The sequence below is a fragment of the Haliotis cracherodii genome, unplaced genomic scaffold, assembly GCF_022045235.1.
Source record: "Haliotis cracherodii isolate W230 unplaced genomic scaffold, xgHalCrac1.p SCAF_10, whole genome shotgun sequence".
Classification (NCBI taxonomy): Eukaryota; Metazoa; Mollusca; class Gastropoda; order Lepetellida; family Haliotidae; genus Haliotis; species Haliotis cracherodii.
In genome coordinates this window covers 11,250,803-11,267,018 of record NW_027266265.1, presented here as the reverse complement: position 1 = coordinate 11,267,018, position 16,216 = coordinate 11,250,803, and the positions used below count along the sequence as shown (strand labels likewise).

Genomic DNA, 16,216 nt, shown 5'->3' with positions numbered 1-16,216 from the left:
TAGGTATGTCGACACCATACATGCTCGTGGATTTCCCCAAGGTTTTCCTTTGGGCCTTCCTCCCACATCAAGCTGACAAGCTGTGATATAACAGAAATACTCTTTCATTCACTCACTCACTCGTCCCCCGCCATGATATTGCTTGAATATAAACCCATACGTAAACCAATACTCACTCTGTCACTCACATTGCCACTCACACTGTCACTCACACTGTCACTCACTCATTCCCAAACCAATAACAAATAACAGATCCCAATGCTGCAAATAAATAGATCTAATATGCTGAAAACACAACCTCCTTAAAACCAGTTGAGCAGAAGCCCTTGAAGATGTCCCAAGTAGTTACCGAACAGCATGAAATAAATGGGTGTCAGAAGTCTCAAATTGTAAAAATTCAAGGACTTCAAATTGGCTTTATCAACCTTGTACAATTTCCAAGTCACATGTAAAGTTCTAATCAGGCTTAGGATGTCTCCTGGCATCCTAAAATCCAATCGTTGCTATGAAGAAATGGCTTGTTAAATGTCAGTCTTATTAGCAGTGATTTGGTCATATGATTGACTGCATCATCTGAAAGTAGCTTTGTTCACTGCTTGCTGCAGTGAGGGGAAGGGGGGGGGGGTATTTTTCAGTAAGCAGAATATTTTTTGAATTGCTAATAATACTTTTGGCAACGATCATGAAAATTCTTTACTTCTTAGTTTCTTCCCTGGTTCTGGTGATGGGGCTTTTGGTGGCTTGTTATGTCACTCCTGAATGTGAGGTGTTAGTTCATGGGAAGACAAGCCTCAAGTGGAGGACATTGTTTTACTTTCTTATTAGCTGACCTAACTGAAGGTCAAGTGACAGGGTCATGGTCAGTTTTTGTCAGGCATCTGCAAGTGACAATATCCTATGGAAACACCTCCCTCTCAGAAACCACGTGACCAATAAGATGAAAGTTCACATGCCTGTTCCAACCTCTGTCACCTGAATTTTCCAAGGGGATTGAATCTGATTTTCAGTAAGACTACCATGGCAGTGATGTTGAAAACCCTAAGTTTCATCAACATATAATGAAATTTGGTATTAAGTTGTTTGTATTGGGGCTCATATATTCTTATTTTCAGAATATTTTTTTATTTGACCAATATTTGACCTTTACTTTTTTACCAACCTTTTGAAATCACTCAAAATTATTTCTTTTTCTGTTAACATTCATCTCCTGAAAAAAACAATGGACCAGTAAATATATGAATGATGAACTTTGGTATATTTCGTTCCGTTCAAAATAATGTAGTAGTGGGTATTCATGAAGAAAGTATTTCAGTATCCATGCCGACAGCCGCTTTTGTAAAAAATATTGAAAGATGTACCGGTAGGTAAAATAGAAAAATTTAGGGCAATGAAAAATAGTAGCATCAATAAATTTCGACAGAAAATGGAAGGAATTATCAGACTACTTAATATAATTTCTCAGTCAATCCAATATATGTACATAACCATATCTGATCATGTTTTAAGATTCTATGAATTGCTACACTTATATACCTCATGTACCAATGTTACATTCATGTCTACTAAATCAAACTAAAAATATTAAAACAAAAAACTTTTGTAAAGTGTCTTTGCTTAATATTTGTACTGTTCATTACATATGATCCAGGTGAGCTGCAGTGCCCTGGCACTATATTTTAGAGAACATGGTACTATACGGCACCCCTGTGTAATAGACGGTCCCTTGTACTAGTGCACACGCGCAATCGGAACGGGAACCAGATATAATTATAAACACGCCTGTGTTTCAACCTGTTCGATACTTGTTTAGTTATTGTCATTTCTTGCTGATTTTCTCAAGTAAAGTGATCGAACAAATGGAACCCTGTTCTTATTTACATTTATGTTCTGAATTCTTCAGAAACTATGAATAAATCGAGGAGTCATACTGTCTACTGACTATAGATATGTTCCATCTTAGTCACACTGTTTGTATAAGGGATGTTACTATGTCGTAATGCAACATGACCTGTTGGCCTCCAAGACCTACCACACTTAATTTGTTACATCGTCATTATGTACACATCGTTGGCATTCATAGTATTCATATCTTGAGTATTACAATACATACCTGATCACATGTAAAGTAGTCATGGGTGAATATTTTCTCTGGCATATTTATAACACTCCTTTATGTATCATTGATGATTCTACATGTGGGGATTCGGGGTCTGAATTGGTCCCATGCAATCTATTTGCTAATCGGAAATGCCAACTAGATGGATTCAGGGTCAGTCTCGGTGACTTGGTAGATGAATGTACCCCGTCGGTGTGGATCACTCAGTACAACATTATGTTGTTGCATTATTGATGAGGGTGTAGTCTTCTTATGTTCCAGGGGGCACAGGTGGCCCAGTCGTCTATGATGGGTTCGAATCCCGTTTCGCCCCAATTATGTTTCTAGGTTTGTCAGCACCATACCCATGCTCGTGGGTTTCACCGAAGTGGTTTATGTCTGAGAACTGCATCACTTTGGACTTTCCTCCTTGTTTAAGCTGACACGCTGTGATATAACTGGAATACTGTTAAAACCCAACTCACTCACCTACTCACTATTCTGCCCCACTACTATGCTACTTGTATTCCACTTTTATTCTACATTTATTCTACTTGTATTCCACTTGTGTGTAGAAAAGTTTGGTAATGTCTCTGACACCATGGGACCCGTGAAGATCCGGGTTAGAATAGGTCTCAGCAACCACCAACCCATGCTTGCCGTATGAGGCAACTTTGCTTGTCATAAGAGGCTACTAATGGGATCGTGTGGTCAGACTCACTGACCTGGTTGATCTATGTTATCGTATCCAAATTGCGTGGATTGATGCTCATGATGTCAATCACTGAATTGTCTTGTCAAGATTCAATTATTTACAGACCGCCGTCATATAGCTGGAATATTGCTGAGTACGGCGTTAAACAACAAACAGACAAATCTGACACCAAGGTATTTTGCTGCTCCAGGATTGATGAGCTGACCCGGCAGTACGGTGAGCTGGAGGATGAGTTCAGGCTGGCGCTGCAGATTGAGGCTAACAGGTTCTCAGAGGTAGGTTCCTTATTACCGATGCCATTCCGATGGATGCTTCACATGCTGGCCAGTGATCATCCAGTGCTTATCCAACAGGTTCTGCTTATTCCAGCAGGGGCGGTGGGGTAGCCTAGGGGTTAAAGTGTTCGCTTGTCACGTAAAAGACCCCGGTTTGATTCCTAACATGGGTACAATGTGTGGTTACCAATGCCATTCCAATGGATGCTTCACGTGCTGGTCAGTGATCATTCAGTACTTATCCAACAGGTTCTTCTTATTCCAGCAGGGGCGGTGGAGTAGCCTAGTGGTTAAAGTGTTCACTCGTCACGCCGAAGACCCGGGTTCGATTCCCGACATAGGTACAATGTGTGAAGCCCATTTCTGGTGTCCCCTGCCGTGATGTTGCTGGAATATTGCTAAAAGCAGTTTAACACCATGCTCGCTCACTCACTCACTCACTCACTCACTCACTCACTCACTCACTCACTTACTCACTGAGGCTAAAGCAGATTCATGACAGCATGAGTGAGTGAATTGTGTTGACTGCTACATCAAATTGGGATACAATGAATTGAATCAGCCAAGTCAGCAAGCCTGACCACCCAATCCCATCTGTCGCCTCTAATGACAAGCATGGGTTGCTGAAGACCAATTCTAACTCGGATCTTCATGGGGCAGTGCTTCAGTCATGACTGGCTATGTCACACTTGAAAATAATCGAGTCTTGACATGGCAAACTGGTGACTGAACACATGAGCATCCATGCTATCACAGCACAACATGGAATCAGCCAAGTCACAGCGCCTAAGTGAATGAGTTTGGTATTACACCACTTTTAGCAATATTCCAGCAACGTCACGGTGGGGGACAATTCACCAATTCTAATAATTTGTGATTCTAATACTTACTTACAATAAATAAAACTAGTTGAAAGCCCAAACCATGGTATGTAATTACAATCTATTTCAATTATTGTAGTATAAAAGTTGGAAATGAAGATGAGAATTCTACCTTTCTAAGTAACATATATATCAGACGAATGAGTTAATTAAATATAAAATGATTTTTTTATTTATATTATTAGCTTGATAATATCATGAAATAGGAAATATTAATAAAGAATGTCCTTTTAATATAATATGTGTGAACTCATTATTTTATTGCATGGATCATATTCAGTTTATTGCTGCTCGTTCAGTTCCAAATTCAGATAAGTTCAAATCTGCAAGTAACGCAGTACATTTATCGCCTAAGTATATTGTAAAAATTGGGAATTCTAAAATAAAAGGCTATTATAAGTAAGAGTATTTATGGATGCCAACTTCTTTATTGTGATGAGGAATACAATGTTTCGGAGTATATGCTAGTTCCTTCATCAGGTGAATGAGTGCTACTTGCTTACTTGCTGTTGGGGATTTAACATGAGCTTTCCGTTATTATGCATATTTGCACACGGGCCTGTCAGGCCGTTTAGTGGGCAGGTTGAAAAGGGTATTAGCGTAAAGAAGGCAACACATACACTGCTTGTGCCTCTGCCATTGGCTCGTAGATGGGTCTTGATGGACTTGCCAGTGGTCTCCTTTTCTAGTGACAAGTCCAACGAGATATTGTTGCTTCCTACTGGTATATGTTCTCCGCTCCATAGTATTGATTCACCTGATGAAGGAGTAAGCATATACTCCGAAACATTGTGTTCCTCATACTAAAGGAGTTGACACCCATAAATTCTCTTCTTCTTTTTTTCTCAGAAAAGTTAAACCGGAAATGATATGATACAAATAATACTGCGAGGTGATTAAATGGATCGGATGGTCAGAATTGGTAACTTGGTTGATAGTATGTCACGATCATTGCTTATATTATCAATCACTGGATTCTCTGGTCCAAACTTCATTATTAACAGGTCACTGTCATGTGTCTAGAATATTGCTGAGTGCTGCTTTAAACAACAAACAAACAAATCTAGGCTAGCTATGCTTCAAGTCTAGATTTTCAAGTTAAGACATTGTAGTTATGTCAACAGTGTTATCTGTGTAATTTGGATAATTGATAAGTGTTGTATTGATCTGAATTAATTTGAGTTTCTAGGAAAGCAAAGAAGTGTTTGAATAAAGTGAATAAAAGTTCCCTGAGAGTGCAAACAGCCCTGTGATAATTTCCGGTTTATCAATATCAGTGATTAGCTAACATGTATTTTTTTGGCTCTGGTGCATAAAAAACCCTGGCAATTTCACCTAATTAATACCTCTAACTACACCCGGCAATCACTGGCCGCAGCAATGACTCATTTACCCAGCATGCCTTAGTGGGCTGGATTCTTCAGTTGTTGTGCTGTTTTTAGTGGGCGTAAATACACAATAACTTAATTGGTATTCAGTGAAAGCCACACACGAAGATGGAGGAATTGCTCAGTAAAGATGACGCTGTTTGATAACACTCGGGGGGGCCTGGTTTTAAGTTCTTATTTCTTATGCTGTGAAGGCCATTTGCATTTTTGCAATTACATTTTTTAACATTTTGGCAATCAGACTTACTGTTTAAGCAATGGAATTGAAGATTTTGGTGGACTTTTTCACAGTGATTTCTCTCAAGTTTGTTCAAATCATCAACATCCAAATTTCAATTTTGTGTTAGTGGCAACCATTTTGAAAGAGGTATATATTTGGCTGTCGTTCTGAAATTTGATAACATTGATTTGATCAAATTTAGTTTGTGCTTTGGTTGGAATGTATTTGGGCCCACTGACAAGTTCTATTTTCAGTGCACTTTGTGAACATAACAACTACAGCCATTTCAAGTATTATACTGCTGTAACTTCTGTGAAACTTTGAGATCGATGAATCTGAACTATGATGTTTATAAGTTGTCTCAATTTGGTTTCTATGGCAATTACAACATTGGGGACACGGATGGCCCAGTCGTCTAAGGCGCCGCAATTCACTGTGCAGAGTTGCATCCCTTGGGCACGCCAGAAACCTATGATTGTGGGTTCGAATCCCGGTTCGCCCCGATTATGTTTCTAGGTTTGTCAGTACCATGCCCGTGCTCGTGGGTTTCACCGAAGTGATAAACATCTGAGACCTGCATCACTTCGGGCTTTCCTCCCACATTAAGCTGACATGGCGCACTATAACTGGAATACTGTTAAAAGCGGCGAACCGATTGTATTTAAATGTAATATCCAGTTATGTATGACTTTTTAATAAACTTTGACTGGAGTAGGTCCGATAGTTTTTCAGATATTGTTTGGGATGATAAGAAACAGATTGTTCCACTTGTGATTTACTCACAGACTGCCTCCAACTCAGAAGATAAAAGGAATCTGAGAGACAATCCTGTGATAAATCTCTATTTACACAGGGCTTTCTGTCCAGACTTGAAAGTGTAAGATCCAAGATTTGTCTTTCCAAGTAATTTTCATTTTATCTTTCTTTATCCACATGCACTTCTCAACTGATTTGGGATTATTTGTTTGTTGTTTTATGCCACATTCAGCAATATTCAAGCTATATGATGGCTGTCTGTAAAAAAATCAAGTCTGGACCAGACAATCCAGTGATTGATATCACGAGCATCGATCCACGCAATTGGGATATGATGACATGCATCAACCAAGTCAGCGAGTCTGACCACCTGATCCAGTTAGTCGCCTCTTTCAACAAGCACAGTTGCTGAAGACGTATTCTTCCCCAGATCTTCACGGTGGAGTTGGGATTATGTAAAGTTGGTATAACATGCAGAACACACGGTCTGTCAGCTGCACCACTGCTTGTGGTTGTCGGCAAGTAGTATATATCTCTGACATGTGTCAAATGTAAAGGTGACGTGATATGATGTAACTGAAATATTGTTAAAGCAACACAAAAACCAACACACTTTCTCTGCAGGGCAGTATTCTAGTAGCCTAGTGTTTGAAGCATTGACTTGTCACATTGAAGACCCAGGTTCTATTCCCAACATGGGTACAATGTGTGAAGTGTCCCTTGCCATGATATGACTGGATAGGCAACTTCAAACAACACTCGGCCCGCCCTCCCACTCACTCACTCACTCACTCACTCACTCACTCACTCACTCACTCACTCATGTAAGCAATCTTCAGGTCTTTTGTGGAAATTAACCCAAAGGTTGTTTATGATCAAAGATTACACTCATCACAAAACTATTTAATAATTACAGGCTAGCTACAGAGCCTGTGGCTAAAACAGAACTGTGACCTCTATACTCTTGTAGCAGCTGTCAAGTTTTTTTGATCACAGAACTCTGATATCAACAACCTTTCAATTATAGATGAAACAGCAAGTGGTAAAATCTACAAATAACATTATAGTTGACTGTGTTTGCTGAGCCTAGTACAAGTGGCCTCTGGCGTTTGTATGTGGTTCATATCTGCGTGTCACACACCTCAGAAGACATGAGGTCCTTGTTGTGATTAGTACACGTATCAAAGACATTGACAGGTTGATGCCCAGCGGAAGTTAATTAGTCATGCCTAAACACTAAAATTATTTCCCCTGGCCAAGCTGCATCGAAATTCCATGTGATGAGCCAGGCTGTGTCCACTCGGTCTGTTGAGAATGTGAGAATGTTCAATATGACTTACTATGTGTATGGGGGGCACGGGTGGCCCAGTCGTCTAAGGCGCCGCGATTCGCTGTGCAGAGTTGCGTCCCTTAGGCACGCCAGAAACCTATGATTGTGGGTTCGAATCCCGGTTCGCCCCGATAATGTTTCTAGGTTTGTCAGCACCATACCCGTGCTCGTGGGTTTCACCGAAGTGGTAAACGTCTGAGACCTGCATCACTTCGGGCTTTCCTCCCACATTAAGCTGACACGCCGCGATATAACTGGAATACTGTTAAAAGCGGCGTTAAACCAAACTCACTCACTCACTACTATGTGTATGAATGAATGAATGAATGAATGAATGAGTACATCTATACCGACGTCTCCAGCCTCCAACTGTCCCAATCCCAGACAAGAATTCATTTATTCAATAAATGTAATTGATTATATACTCAGGTAAACCTATGTTCATTAATACCTTGATCTAAAGTAACGATCATGAGATTGTACTGTCTGATCCCATCGTCTAGTTAATTGCAAGGTCTTTCCCAAATAAAGAACTCTGACACAGGATTAACAGGGCCTTCTTCATTCTGACTTAATCCCTTCTTCATCCATTGACGGATGTCTTCCAGACGCTTGCAACCAGGACCACTGCATGAACACTCTCTGTTGACTCCACAGCATTTTGTTGTCTACAAAACAGTGAAAGTTGCTCACCTGGCTCTTGTCATGTGCCAGGGAGAAAGGATCAAGTGATCAGACTTGGTGGTGCTTCCCGTAACCGTAACCATATAGCTGGATTATTCAACTTGTCACCTTTTGCAATGAAGACGTATAAATATGTCTCCCAGAGAAATGTTTACATGCTCATCATCTAAAGTTCTCCCTGGAACTTGTGTTTAATTGTTTGTTTGTTTGTTTGTTTGTTTGTTTGTTAACACTGCACTCAGAAATATTTCAGCTATATGACGGTGGTCTGTAAGTAATCAAGTCTGTACCAGACAATCCAGTGATTTACATCTCGAGCATCGATCCACGCAATTGGGATAAGATGATATGCATCAACCACGTCAGCGAGCCTGACCACCCGATCCCGTTAGTCACCTCTTACGACAAGCATAGTCGCCTTTTACAGCAAGCATAGATAAACAGGTAGTCACAGTTATTCAAATCATTGATCACTCTGTCATTGAAACATTACCTTTTGTGGGTTCAACAGGTCCGTCACCTTATCAAAATGACTGCCTACATATTTTATATATCCATTACTTCAAGAACATGAGACCGCCTCCATGGTGGAGTGGTAGAGTTTCCGCCCGGTGAGCGGAGCGTCCAGGGTTTGATCCCTGGCTGTGTCATACCAAAGGATTAAAAAGATTGTATTTGTTGTCACCCTGTCTGGTACTTGGAATTAAGGGGCTAAAATAAGGACAGGTCGGCTCGGTGTCAATCGACTGTGTCTGTGTTGGGTATTCACGTATCACTGCTGCATGGTATAACAGTCAGCTAGCACGTTAATTCGGCATCAGTCTGGACTAGTACACACACACATGTGCATGCACGTCGCTATATAAGTGCAATAATCTTAGACGCGATGTTAAACCCCGTTTCACCTCACCTTCAAGAACATGGCCATCAACACACTTTCTGAATTACTATCACCTTCAGAACTTATTTATTAAAAACAAATCATTTTTATGCCTCGTTTCATTATGACAGCTCAAGACAGCTTTTGAAAAGACAAGGCAGGAAAATGAAGATCACCGCCAGCTGATAATGACAGCACAGAAAAAAGATGAAAAGTCCTCAGCTATGATCAGTGAACTCACAGCGGTAAGGAGACAGTCAATATGCTTGATATTGTTTCCTCTAGCCATGGTGCAGGTGTGTGTCTCAATTTCCTTTTGAGATCCAGCCTTGATATCCTTCATGGTAGATTTGTTTCCAGTATTACTCCTTTGAACATGTATAGCCATATTTCTTGCCAAAGGGGATGGTCAGGTAGTCTAGTGGTTAAAGCGTTCGCTCGTCACGCGAAGACCTGGGTTCGATTCCCGACATGGGTACAATGTGTGATGCCCATTTCTGGTGTCCGCCTCCGTGACATTGCTGGAATATTGCTAAAAGCGGCGTAAAACCATACTCACTCACTCGCTCAATGAATTTATGTGAATTTATGTGAAGCCTAACCATTCCCCCTGATGTTATAGTGCTGCATTGTAACCAAATGCAGCATTTAGCCATGCAGACCAGACGGTTCATATAAATGTGAAAACAAACAATCCACCAGGTGACATCTCATTTGTGATTAGGTGGCACGGATGGCCCAGTCGTCTGAGGCGCCGTGATTCGCTGTGCAGAGTTGCATCCCTTGGACACGCCAGAAACATATGATTGTTGGTTCGAATCCCGGTTCGCCCCGATTATGTTTCTAGGTTTGTTAGCACCATACCTGTGCTCGTGGTTTTTACCGAAGTGGTAAACGTCCGAGACCTGCATCACTTGGGGCTTTCCTCCCACATTAAGCTGACACGCCGCGATATAACTGGAACACTCACTTATTTGTGGTCAGATGCCATTGGTGAGGTACCGAGTCCCTGTCTCTGCTCCAGAGTTCCTACAGGGCTCATAACCATGAAAGTTGGCCTTTAGTTCTGATTTCTCAAATAATTCATCAGTCTCTATATTAACTTCACAATGTTATACAGAAACCTATGATTGTGGGTTCGTTTCCGATTTGCCCCGGTTATGTTTCTAGGTCTGTCAGCACCATACCCGTGTTCATGGGTTTGACCGAAGTGGTAAACGTCTGAGACCTGCATCACTTCGGGCTTTTCTCCCACTTTAAGCTGACAGGCCGCGATATAACTGGAATATTTTTAAAAGCGATGTTGAACCCAACTTACTCACAATGTTATATAGGGGTGGTCGGGTAGTTAGAGCGCTCACTTGTCACGCCAAAGACCCGGGTTCGATTCCCGACATGGGATCAATGTGTGAAGCCCATTTCTGGTGTCCCCCCACCGTGATATTGCTGGAATATTGCTGAAAGCGGCATAAAACCATATTCACTCACACACTCACAATGTTATAGTATGCATGCAGGAAGTGATGCAGCTCTATGGTTACATTTGGCTTATTCTGTATTCATGCACGCTTTGCTCTCCTTATAAGGAAACTATTACTAATTGATTCCATTGGAAGGTATAGTAAACATTTATAGAACAGAGGGAATAGGTTTAGTGTTATCTAGCATAATATCACTGACTCACAGTCTTCAGATTAATCTTTGTTGGTATTGTTAAGAGATAAATTTTGCTCAACTTCCATGTGTAGTGTATAGTTTTGCCTGGAACTATTATAGTTAAACCAAGAGGACATTTGAAGACTAAAGTACTGTTCGCACCTTTCATCTTTTCACTAAGCATATTAAGATAAGATTTCATAAGATAGTGAGTGAGTGAGTGAGTATGGTTTTACGCGGCTTTTAGCAATATGCCAGCAATATCACGGTGGGTGACACCAGAAAGGGGCTTCACACATTGTACCCATGTCGGGAATCGAACCCCGGTCTCGGTCGTGACGAGCGAACGCTTAAACCACTAGGCTACCCAACCGCCCCTAATAATATAAAATAACATAAGGTAACATAAGCTGGAACCACAATTGTGGTTTTCTACCATGTCCAAGTGACACAGCCCGAATTGCAGCACCTTAACCAACTGGACCACTGGATGACAATGACCTAGTGTTCTTGTCCTTCTTCAACACATCAACTTTCTCAATATTCTGACATAAAGGAGCCAGCATGCAATTTTTGCATTTCCATTACTGGTACTCCAAATAAAATTTCAAAACGTTAATGAGATGTTTATCTCTTGAATATTACATAATGTCCAGTCTAAGCAGTATCCACATAATGTCCAATCTAAGCAGTATCCACATAATGTCCAATCTGAGCAGTATCCACATAATGTCCAATCTAAGCAGTATCCACATAATGTCCAATCTAAGCAGTATCCACATAATGTCCAATCTAAGCAGTATCCACATAATGTCCAATCTAAGCAGTATCCACATAATGTCCAATCTAGGCAGTATCCACATAATGTCAAATCTAAGCAGTAACCACATAATGTCAAATCTAAGCAGTATCCACATAATGTCAAATCTAGGCAGTGTCCACATAATGTCAAATCTAGGCAGTGTCCACATAATGTCACATCTAGGCAGTATCCACGTAAAGTCCAATCTAAGCAGTATCTACATAATGTCCAATTTAAGCAGTATCCACATAATGTCAAATCTAGGCGGTATCCACGTAAAGTCCAATTTAAGCAGTGTCCACATAATGTCCAATCTAAGCAGTATCCACATAATGACAAATCTAGGCAGTGTCCACATAAAGTCCAATCTAAGCAGTCTCCACATAATGTCCAATCTAAGCAGTCTCCACATAATGTCAAATCTAAGCAGTGTCCACATAATGTCAAATCTAGGCAGTATCCACATAATGTCAAATCTAAGCAGTATCCACATAATGTTCAATCTAAGCAGTGTCAGTCTGTATGGTAAGATTTGCCAAGACATTCACCACAAAATGTTGTGTTATACAGACAGATCAATATTATGTTGTGTCGAATTAGTGGTAGCACCTATATAACCTGTTTTATGCACAGCAAATACTTCTTCCCTGGCTGATACAATACACTATTGAAAAGATCCCAACAGGCATCAATTACAAACATATCCATACACTCTGACTTTGTTTATCACAAATGAGGTTGTCATCTGCTACACAAAGTGTTCACTGGGCTGTTCAAATTGTGGTGTTGTCGTAGATGTTGCATAGGGATTTGTCAAAAGGGGCATCAAGTGTTGCTGATGTGCATGTCGCTCACCCATTATATTCATTAAAAAAGTGGTAGTTGTGCTTCAAGTATTAATTTCCTCCATATATGATCTATTAACAGGTTCATAATAATATACATGTTTACGACATTACGACTAATTTTGCCTGGCAATTCAGTCTGCTTTGTCATTGTTCCATTAGACAATAAATGCTCCCTTGTGTGGTGATTTGATCCACTGACCCTAGAACTGAATCGATGTGGACAAGAATAAAAGCATTCTGCCAAATGTAAACTCTTGTATGCTACCTATAATATTGCCTGGGTAGGCCTATTCTCAGGAGGTGATTGATTCCGTAGTGTAGGGCATAGGGCTTCTACCTGGAGAGAGGATAGTATCAGCATAGTATCTTAATGGACAGACATGTAAAAGCAGCACCCCACACATTCATTACCATCGCTCGTAATTACAAGTGAAATAGTCTTGATTGCAATGTGAAACCCTGATTCACCTCACCTCATGGTATCTCAATGGACTAGGACATAGATTTGTAAAAAGCAGGACTCACACATAGATGAACATCACTGTATAGGTGAAATAATCTCTAACACTAAGTTAAACCCCACCTCACCTCACCTCACCTCACCTCACCCCCACCCCACCCCATCCCACCCCACCCTACCCCACCCCACCCTACCCTACCCCACCCCACCCCACCTAGAATGGTCTGGCAACTCAAGAATGTCTCAGCTCTGAATTTAAGCATTGTTCTGGGCTACATTTGGATATTTATTTTATATCTGGGACTACATGATAGTCTACCCTCACCCTTACACTTGAAGTTGAAGAATGTTAATGGTGAAACGTACCAAATTGACCCAGCCTGATCTATTTCTGGTTGCAGTTGGTCAAGGAACAGAAAGGGAGAATTACGGAACTGACTAAGTCCAAGCATGAGCAGAATGTGGACTTCAGGGTAAGTTGTCTGAGAGGCTGGCAGCAGGTGTGACCACCTGGTGTCCCCAGCACCACCTTCCTGACCCAGACATCTACAGCAGCTGATGAGGTTCCAGGGGAAGGTCATTAACTGTTACCAGCTTTCACTGGAAACTTACAGTATTAATTAGCTTGGGATGATGTACATTGGAGCGTGTACTCACTCACTCAATCATACACTCTCTCATTCATACACTCTTTCATTCATACACTCTTTCATTCATACACCCTTTCATTCATACACTCTTTCATTCATACATTCTCCCATTCATACTCTTTCATTCATACACTCTCTCATTCATACACTCTTTCATTCATACATTCTCCCATTCATACTCTTTCATTCATACACTCTTTCATTCGTACATTCTCCCATTCATACTCTTTCATTCATACTCTCTCCCATTCATACACTCTTTCATTCATACTCTTTCATTCATACTCTCCCATTCATACTTTCTTTCATTCATACACTCTTTCATTCATACTCTCACATTCATACTCTTTCATTCATACACTCTTTGATTCATTCTCCCATTAATACACTCACCCACACATACACTCTCTCATTAATACACTCTCTCACCCACACACTCTTTCATGCATACATTCTCCCATTCATACACTCACCCACACATACACTCTCTCATTAATACACTCACCCACACATACACTCTCTCATTAATACACTCACCCACACATACACTCTCTCATTAATACACTCACCCACACATACACTCTCTCATTAATACACTCTCTCACCCACACACTCTTTCATTCATACACTCACTCACTAATACATTCTCTCATACACACACACTTGTACTCATTCACACCCATATCCACTCATGTATTACTCACTCCCGACATCACCTTCAAAGTTTGCAATAATTTAGACTTTTTATGCACTTACTCACTCATATGCTCACTCACTCACTCACTCACTCCCGACATCACCTTCAAAGTTTGCAATAATTTAGACTTTTTATGCACTTACGCACTCATATGCTCACTCACTCACTCACTCACTCACTCACTCACTCACTCCACCTGTGAAGAATAGGCAGGGTAGAATAGGCCTTCAGCAACCCATGCTTGTTGTAAGAGGCAACTAACAGGATCAGGCTCGCCGACATGGTTGATGGAGATCATCGTATCCCAATTGCATTGATCGATGCTCATGATGTCAATCACTGGATTGTCTGGTCCAGAATGGGTTATTAACAGACTGCCGTCATATAGCTTGAATAATGCCGAGTGCAGCGTTAAACAACAAAAAACAAAGAAACTCACTCATACACTACACTCTCATGATTCTACTGATGTTAACCCCAACCAACTCATTTACACTGCACTCTCATAGTTAAACCCAAGTCATTCCCTATACGCGGAATACAGTCACTCATGTTCAAAATATGTTTGTAAAGTGACAGTTAGTGAGGTGCTATTGAATTAAGAACTGATTGACATTTTGGTTAGCCTTGTCACTGTGAGTGAGTGAGTTGGGTTCAACGCCGCTTTTAACAGTATTCCAGTTATATCGCAACGGGTCAGGTTAATGTGCGAGGAAAGCCCATAAGAACGCTTTGAGGAACGGGGCCCAGGTGATTATTGGACAAAGATCCCAATAGCGTGAACATGGGTTTAGCAAAGTGGTAAATGTCTAAGACATGTATCATTCTGGTGTTTGTACCATATCAAGCTGGTGGTGAGGTATGACTGATGCATTGCTGAGGAGATACCAAACTTTGAAATTTGAGGTAGTCTAACTGTAGATTAGATACCTCGTTTTTTAATTTGGTACTGGACCTTTTGTTAGTCACAAAAACATTTGATAATATTCAATATTGAATATATGCAATTCTGTTACATTCTAGCAGTAATGTATAGGCTATCACGAGATCAATGTTTTCAAACACAAGGTTTTTGTGTGAAAAGGCATGATAGTTTTGACCAATTGCAATCAAGCATTCTTCATTTTTTTCAGTAGAAAGTTCAATAAACCTTACATACTCAATCACTCCCTCCTTCGCTACCTTGAGTGTAATGAATGGCTAGCCTGTGTAAATCTTTTCCTGTCACATGTAAGTCTGTCTGGTCTGGTGTTAATCTTGCCTTGCCAGCTGCTGCTCTAGTGTAGCCAGCGTCTGGCACACATGATCAGATGATACAACTGAAGACTTTCTTCACTTCTTGGTTTTTGTATTTTGTGTGAAAATTCCTGGTTGGTAGATGGGAAGGTTTTTAAAAAAAACAAAAAAACATATGTATTTTAATGGATCAAAATTCATCAGAATATGATGCTGTGTAGGGGCGGTTGGGTAGCTAAGTGGTTAAAGCGTTCACTCGTCACGCCAAAGACCTTGGTTCGATTCCCGACATATGTACAATGTGTGAAGCCCATTTCTGGTGTCCCCCACCGTGATATTGCTGGAATATTGCTAAAAGCGGAGTGAAATCATACTCACTCAGCCTGAAAACGTTATGGGGGCGGTTGGGTAGCCAAGTGGTTAAAGCGTTCGCTCATCACGCCGAAGAACTGGGTTCGATTCCCAACATGGGTACAATGTGTAAAGCCCATTTCTGGTGTCCCCCAACGTGATATTGCTGGAATATTGCTAAAAGCGGCAGAAAATCATGCTCACTCACTGTTGCTATGTATACAGAGTCCACTTATCTTGTCACTTGCATGAGCTATTATAATTTCTTCTTTTTTTCAACTTTGACTTTAGG

At 40.7% G+C, this 16,216-nt stretch overlaps 1 protein-coding gene across 1 annotated transcript in view; it reads left to right on the top strand.

Moving 5' to 3' along the window:
- LOC139454061 (leucine-rich repeat and coiled-coil domain-containing protein 1-like) overlaps positions 1 to 16,216 on the top strand; it is a 543,549-nt gene that overhangs the window by 504,804 nt on the left and 22,529 nt on the right. The window contains exons 15-17 of the mRNA XM_071235554.1: positions 3,001 to 3,085; positions 9,356 to 9,469; positions 13,392 to 13,463. Coding sequence (XP_071091655.1) covers positions 3,001 to 3,085; positions 9,356 to 9,469; positions 13,392 to 13,463 — 271 coding nt within the window. The remainder of the gene's footprint in view (positions 1 to 3,000; positions 3,086 to 9,355; positions 9,470 to 13,391; positions 13,464 to 16,216) is intronic.